Below are 8140 nucleotides of genomic sequence, written 5' to 3' on the forward strand. Positions count from 1 at the left end.
AGCAGCCACTAGGGATGATGTCACTAAACAGAACCTCTGCACTGCAGCATGTTAACGGCGGCTGCAGAGGAGTAACCTCGGAGAAGCTGTCACCACCCAGTGTCTCTGTCCCCTCAAGTGTGTTCCCTGCAGCTGCAGACAGGAGTGGATGCTGGAGAAATGTAACCACACAGTACCTATGCAGCCCATCGTGTTCTTAGTGGCTGCAGAGAGGAACATCAGCTGGGGACATTTAAAAAAAAAAAAAAAAAAAAAAGGTATAGCTGTGACCCATTTGTATACAGGGCAGCTGCATAGAAGATCAGCTGCTGGGAACATATAAAAATACCAGTGCCTTTAACCCCCAGTGTGTCCTGATCCACGTTTGATATCGATGCACCATTATAGCAGAAAATATCAATATTCTAAATAACTATTAATATTGAAGAAAGTTCATGAATACTTTTTATTGCTGTCCTGCATCAATCCAGTATATCAAGATCACTGATTAGAAATGGTCAATTTATATTAGTCCTAAATAATAGTCTAAAAGAGTTTTAAAGTAGGGATGGTCATTGACCATATATGGTTCATGATGGTTTTCCATTGATGTTGTGGCAATTTTACCATGCTATCAATGGAGTGCCCCCTGTTGAGAAAATATTGACTATGCCTGTCTGATGGCCAAGGTCTGCACATGCAGGTACCTAACTATCAATTGGTTTCCTATCAATGGGGCAGATTTATTAAGCTTGGAGAAGAGATAAACTGGAGATAAAGCAGAGAAAAGGTAAAAGGAGATAAAGCACCAGCCAATCAGCTCCCAACTGTCTTTTTCGAACACAGCTGATTGGCTGGTGCTTTATCTCCTTTTACCTTTTCTCTGCTTTATCTCCAGTTTATCTCTTCTCCAAGCTTAATAAATCTGCCCCAATGGGTCAAACAGTTTATTGTTCAAGTTCATAAAAAATTAAAATAATGTAGACTTCTGACCAGTTTGGGTAACAACTATTATTAGCCAGATTAGTTAAAGATAAACACCATTCAGACAAATGTAATATGTGAATAGCTGTGGTCATAAAGAATGACCTCTTATTATTATATGCATTTTGCCAATGTTGTGCTTGTCTTTGTTTTTGTTCAAGGGTGCAGTGAAAGAGCTGAAAGAACTGGACAAGCAGAGATTGGAGTTACAGAAAGAGGGACATGCCTTTATTGATTTCTTCTGTGAAGACAAGGAGACCATGAAACTAGATGAATGTTTCCAGATTTTTCGGGATTTTTGCGACAAGTTCAACAAAGCTGTAAAGGTAAGACACTGTGGTGGGTGTTGTATAGGGTTCTGACATTCGGGATCCCGACAGTCATTAGCCCAACGTCGGGACCCTGACTGGCCGGACTCAGACAGCATGGCGAGCGCAAAAAACCCCTTGCGGGCAACGGTGGCTTGCTACGCTCACCACCTATTCTATTCTCCCTCTATGGGCGTCGTGGTCCCCCCACGAGGGAGAATGGCCGGTGGCCGTCGGGAACCCGTCTGTCTGTGTTTTAACAGTCGGGATCCCGACATTAGGTAAATGACTGTCGGGATCCCGTCCGGCGCCCATTGTGGCTGCTCTCCTGCTAATGATTATTCTTTCACATGTCTACATATAAACCTTTTTATTGACAATCACATGTCTGCAGTTCTATGCAGATGTGGGTAGAAACCACTTCCCTTGCTTACATACATCCATGCGGCTTAATGCCTGAGGACAGAGATGCCCACTGTTAGCATCATTAGCTGCTGAAATACTGACTTGCGCATGTTCAGTTGCTTATACGGCAGGGGCAGCAGTTTCTTCTCATCCATGTATGTCCTCCTATGTAGGCAATTTAGCATCTGTGTGTGCAATCAGTATCACTGGCACACCTGTAACACTCCTTTAACATACAGATAAGGCCCATCTCTTTTCTAAGACATTTTGATGCATCCTGATCACAACTGTGCCTTTTGTGCATACATTCTGGGTCGGATTCAGTTAGCCGCAGGATGCATTTAACACAGATCCTAGTGTTCAATCAAGAACCCTGCATCTTACAAAACCCATGCACTTCCTCTTTTCTGCCTGAGGTGTCGCTCTCTGCTGTACTGCTTCTAGCAAAGTGTGGTTTGTATTTCAGCACTGATATACAGACCAAACATGTGCTAGAAGCACCACAGCAGAGTGTGACACCCCAGGCTGGAAAGTTTTAGTGCCAAATTTTGGGGAAAAAATATAACCTTAAGTAAATTTGTGCCTACCTTTTTGACCTGTAGGTTCAGTTATGTGGTGAGGGACAGAATTTGCATCTGTTTGTCAAGATATGTTATGATTGGCAGCCACAAGCACTGGTTTTGCCTATTACATTGACCATACATTATTTTAATTGGTCCTCTGCAAGTGTTTCATGGCACACCAGGGTGCCACGGTACACCATTTGAGAACTACTGTTCGAAGGGCTAGCTTCACTGGGATGTGACACTTAATTAAATAGACCAGGGCTGAGCTTTAGCCACAGAGTAAACCCTGTGGTTAATGGAGTCTCCTTTCTGCCTCATAGGAGTATTTAGCGATTTTCATGCCACGCTATTGGCTACAGGATGCCGTTCCATGCACCCTACAAGCCAGAAGCGTGGGCATTGGGCGGGCAACGGTGCATCCACAGAGCCTGTGAACTGTGTGGGGCACACGTCTCGGCCATACCTAGTTACGGTAGTAATCGGTATTTCCAGGGTGTTTGTTGATGTATTCAGATGGCATCTTTAATGAGTTGTAGGTGTTTTTTTTAAACCCTTCATCTTTACATTTTTTTATTATTATTACTCTAGGAGAATAATGACCGTGAAATGAAAGACCTACGTCAGCAGAAGAGACTGAAAGAATTAAACCAAAAGCGCCATTCATGGGTGTGTGTGGAGAATGGAGGCTTTGGAAGAAGCAGCAGTGAAAGTGATGTGGAATTACTGACTAAAAAAGGACTTCAGGAAGTTTTACCATTTTTGCAGCAAAGACCACAGAGTCCATTAAGTAGAAGCTCCAGCTCTAGGCGTTCCCGCCTATCGTTGGGCGTTACAGCAGATCGAGAACTTCAGATGTATTTGGAAGCGCCCCAGGATGACCAAACCAACAAGTTTAACAGCCTACCACGAACTCGCACTCGTCAGTCAAGACCAACCATTGTATGGATGGATTCCAAAGACATAAAAGATCAGGACCTAAACATAATGCACTTAAATAAAAATGAAGCTGACAGAAATTCCCATGTGTTGCCTACGGTACTTATTAGTATGGAAGATGAGTTAGTGGACCATACTCCTGTTGCTAATATGCATTTTAAGCCAAGTAATCTGGACCGTAACAATAATCAGCAACCATCCTACCAGAACAAGGTAGCAAATCTGCACAATAACACTCCATTAAGTCCATTAACAGTCACCGTTCAGGAAAGAGAACTTGTGAGAAAGTTACAACAATTTGATCCTCAAGGATCTTCGAAGGAATACACTGATATAAACATTACAGATTTCGAAGCACTTGATGATTTGAGTATGCATTCCTTAAGCTTTGCAGATGACAATACATTACCATCATTCAAAAGCACCAAAGACAAAACCAGCAACTCGCGGAGTACCACAAATGAGATGACTGATACGACAGAAGCAAATTTAAGTAGTGCTGGCGTGCCTGTATCAGAAAATACATCTGTTTCTGACCAGCAGGAGCACGGATCATTGTTTTATGTTGAAGATGCTACAGATAGCTCTTGTTCTGAAGGACAAGATATGATCTATGAGAAAAGGAATGCAAATGTAAAAAGTTTGAAGTCAAACGTTGTAGAAGTAGGATCAAACATATCTGCTTCAAATCAGCCTAACGGCATAGAACGTGGCATTAGAAAGACAAGCATTTCAAAGGAGAGTGCAGTGAAAAGTAAAGAGCTTAAGAGGCATAACTCCTTAAAGGAAAAAACCCCAAGCTTCACAAGGACAACTGTTTCTCGATCGAGTAACACCGCTACAACAAAGCCTGTGCGAATGCTGAATGATTCTGAGCATGAGACAATGCGCAAAGTTGTTCCTATTTCCAAGTCGAACAAACAAGGAAGCATAAAACGTACAGAACTCAGGAGTTCAATGCGTGATGATATAAAGTCCGATCTGAAGCAAACAATCCGTGGAAAAACTGATAACATTCCAAAAGCTTCTCCTAAGATCAGCACACCTGTGGAGGAGCCTAAATTTCAAAGAGGAACAAGTTTTATATCCAACAGCTCACGCTTTCAAAGGGACCAAATCGAGCGTAAAAGTTCTGTTAGAAAACCAGCAGCTAAACCAGTTCGAAATATAAGTAAACCAAAGCCTGATGAAACCAAGATATGCCGCACAACTCCAAAATCGCCAACTACTGCAGAAACAAACAAACCTTCACCAAACATCACCTTGAAAACCTCTTCATCTACTCCAAGTTTCGCCAGGAACACTGTAGCATCATCACGACGGGCAGTACCAGAACCTCCTGCTTCTACCCCAGTAAAAACGACGACAATTAATAGATCAACATCTTTACGCCACTCTGCAGGAAAGTACGAACTGTTAAATAAAGATTCAGGGCCCAAGGAAAATGGCAGTGTGGGTACATTTAAAAGGGTAAATAGCATGAGAACAAGCGGGAAGGTGACGGAAGCTGTCAATATCAATAAAACAGAGACGATCCAAAAAGAAAAGACTGTAGTTGAAAAGTCCTCTTCAAAACTTAAGGATACAGGAAAAGCAACACTAGGTAAAATACTGAAACCTTTGCTGAAGTAGGTGTTTGTAGATAATCGACAACCCCTATTTGGGCGAGTGAACAAAGTTAGGGTTCTTAAAGCACTCCACCCCCCTCCCCTTTTTTTTTTTCCCTGGAGCGCTGTACTCATGAAAAATACAGTAACCTTTTGTATCTTCCTGATAGGCCATGATGACTGGGATTGCCAATTACCCTTTTCGAAGAGCGCATTATGCAGCCTCATGAAGGAATTTGTGCTGTAACAAAATGTGCTTCTCTGGCGCTCAGCTGGAAGGGAGTTTATTTTAGAATAAAACTTAATCTACAGACATGAGTGACCGGATAACTGACATTTCACAGGGGGTTGTTCAACTAAACAAAACGAGCTCTAGTTTTTCACCTCCCAAAGGTACACGTTACTCACTGACTATATATGGCTGGCTGCTTTAAGCTAATGGTGTACTTGATTATGCTGCCATTAGCTCGGATAATAAGGACTCTGCTGGGTGGAGTTTCTTGCTTTGCTGTACATTATAAAGTAATGACTGCCACAGGTGTGTTTCACTACTGCACAAAGGAACACAAGAGGATGACTCAGTGGTGCTTTTGCATTCAAATTTAAAGCTATCCGCTTTCAAGAACACACAAGTGCCATGTATTTATTATGCAGATGAAAGGTGTTACCAGGCTATATTTAAAAACCTGGACATTTGTTGAGAGCACTTCATCCATTCCATGTTTCCTGTTGTAATTGTCCTCTGTCACATGTGAATCCTGCTGCTAGATTTCTATCATCTAAGCTTTGATAATATAACCCCATTCTACAGTTTCCTCTCCCTGTTGGCCAAACAAAGAGGAACATACAATATTTCCATACTAATACTATTCCATTCACATTCTGTTGGGACTTATTGTGTATTTCAGAATGTTGTGAATTGCATTCTCGTGAGTGAACCAATGCTGGACATGGTACTGCCCACCATATGTTTACAGATGTCATAGTGCGTGATTGTAGCCATTGGGTCTCTGTAGAGCAGTAGAATTATTATTCATCATTTTACTGCTATACCATGAAACCAGGTGCTTTTCTAAATGAAGCCACCCCTATATTCACCTTTTAATACCCATTACTCTCATCACACAGAGTGCCAAAGCACATGTGACTTGCATGTAGTTGGGCCGTCTATGGCAATGTACAGTAGATCATGGAACACTTGTACAAGGAGTCCTGTCATGTTAGCCAGTGGCATCTGTAAGTATGGAAAGAGTGGGCAAGTGCTTCTTGCTTTTGACCAAACATAATAAAAACTGATCCTTTGATAGTAAAAAAGCTGTTTATTATCTGGCAAATCTTCCAGTGTGCATTATAAGCTGACTTGTCAGAGTTTGTAGAATTGGTATACTTATATAAATGTTAAGTAGAGCTTTGAATGGTGAGAGTACAAGTCTTCATTAAGATGTCCTCCTCAGATTCTCAAGTTTGGCTTTATTGCATCAGAATGCTGCTATGTAGACAAATATTGGGTATAATGTACAAAATAGTTAATGTACAAAATAGTCAATTTCTTAGTTTATCAGTCTCTGACAGGTGCCTGATGACTGTCTGACAATTGGGATTCGGACAGTCTGTATACCGACATCGGAATCCCGACTGTCGGTGCTCCAAAATAGGGGATCCCAACTGACGGGCTATTCTTCCTTGTGGGTGTTCATGAGCCCTGTAGAGGGAGAATAGAACCTGAGGTGAGCGAAGCGAGCCCCCCAGCCTGCAGCTTGCCCGCAAGGGGCTTCTCCCCCCGTCGGAGCATCGGCAGTCTGGATTCTGATGTTGGTATACTGCCTGTCGGGATCCCGATTGTCAGCAGTCATCCCACACCCGTCTCTGACATGATCTGCTAAGAGGAAAACAGCCTTAGAGATGGATAGCTCTTGGTTATTACAGTGTGCCATTGATCTTCAGTTACATGCAACATCCATCAATACTACTGAATGAAGGAGTCCACCATGGCTGTAAATCATGTTGTGAAATCTCTCTTCTCCCAACTAACAGAATGTTGTGATTCTGAAAACCAAACACCACTGTTTCTCTACCTTGGGATTTTTTACTATACTTTGACAAATACAGATATCACTTAAGCTTTTAAGACTTGGAAAGGAATGACCTGTGGATAATTCTACATTCTCTGGTCTCCTTATAGCAGGAAAATGATTACTAGAGGCCTTAATGGTGTGAGTGCCTTATGAACTACAGCAGGCTGGACTCTTTCTATTTGGGTAAAATGGAGTTTTAGGCTATAATCGCAGTTATTAATGGCATTATGTGGTGGCCCATAGACTCGGGCTGTCCATTTTTCAACTGTAACATCTTTATTTGAGTTTAGACCAGTCATTTGCATATTCTAATCCAATGCAATATATTAAAATGGTTTAGATGCATTTTTTGCTAAAAGTGGATAAATTAAATATCTTTCTGTTACAATATGTAAGACTTTGCTCATGAGATCATGGATTATAAAGGTTATGTAAATAAAAAAAAGTAAAATATTTAAGTGTAATAATTGCACAACCCCCAGTTTTGTCAAGCTAAAATATACCATACAGGTTACAGATATTTTTTTTTACAATGTAGTTATCCATAATAAAAATGTATATACATAAAGCAGATACTCAGGAACAGAATACACAGTTGTTATTTTGTCCGCTTACCTTCATCAGTTCTCTCATTTGTATGTGTTACTGTCATTTACTTACCAAAAGATTATTTAAGTATGTTTAATATTGTAAATTTGTATACAGTGACCAGATATATTTAATGGATCTTTACATATTTCATAATAGTTTGCTAATAAACCTCTCAAATGAAAATGCTTTGTATTGTTTTTCTTTCCTTCACCCCTTACACCACCTTGCACTTACAGTAAGCACTTCAATTATTTGCTTTTTGACACCTGTTTTGTACTTGCTCCCTATTTCCCCACAATATGAGGTGGTTCACATAAGTTAGGTAATAAGACCTCTCGTGTGTAATGGTCTGTCATTCTAATTTCCTGCCAGAGCATGCAGTGCTTCATATCAATCGTACTGTCCCAACATCAGGGGTAAGATGGTGGGGCTGAGGGAAACATGGTCAAACCTTGAGGTGCATAGTGTGATCAGATATCTGCATCTAAAATGCACATCCGCAGCTTAAATCCATTGTTGCCATCACAGTACACCTCGTGAAGTTCTCATGTGACAGAAATGGGTTTGGTGGACTGTCTTTGATAAAAACAGGACCGACGTTCAAGATTAGCGATCCGGCCAGCCAAGTACCTCCACCAAAGATGACCATTTTTGCTGCCTTAAGGGTCTGATTTCAGGACAGACACTTT

The 8140-nt window shown here is 41.2% G+C and overlaps 1 protein-coding gene across 2 annotated transcripts in view; it reads left to right on the forward strand.

Annotated features, from left to right (window-relative positions):
- The window catches only part of FHDC1 (FH2 domain containing 1), a 44023-nt gene extending 39150 nt beyond the window's left edge, over positions 1 to 4873 (forward strand). For both annotated transcript variants that reach the window (XM_083171832.1, XM_083171840.1), the window contains exons 11-12: positions 1125 to 1289; positions 2831 to 4873. In XM_083171832.1, the coding sequence (XP_083027958.1) occupies positions 1125 to 1289; positions 2831 to 4810 (2145 nt within the window). In that variant the 3' untranslated portion in view covers positions 4811 to 4873. The remainder of the gene's footprint in view (positions 1 to 1124; positions 1290 to 2830) is intronic.
- Positions 4874 to 8140: the final 3267 nt, after the last annotated feature.

This window comes from Crinia signifera, chromosome 1, assembly GCF_055691185.1.
Source record: "Crinia signifera chromosome 1, ASM5569118v1, whole genome shotgun sequence".
Taxonomy (NCBI): domain Eukaryota; kingdom Metazoa; phylum Chordata; class Amphibia; order Anura; family Myobatrachidae; genus Crinia; species Crinia signifera.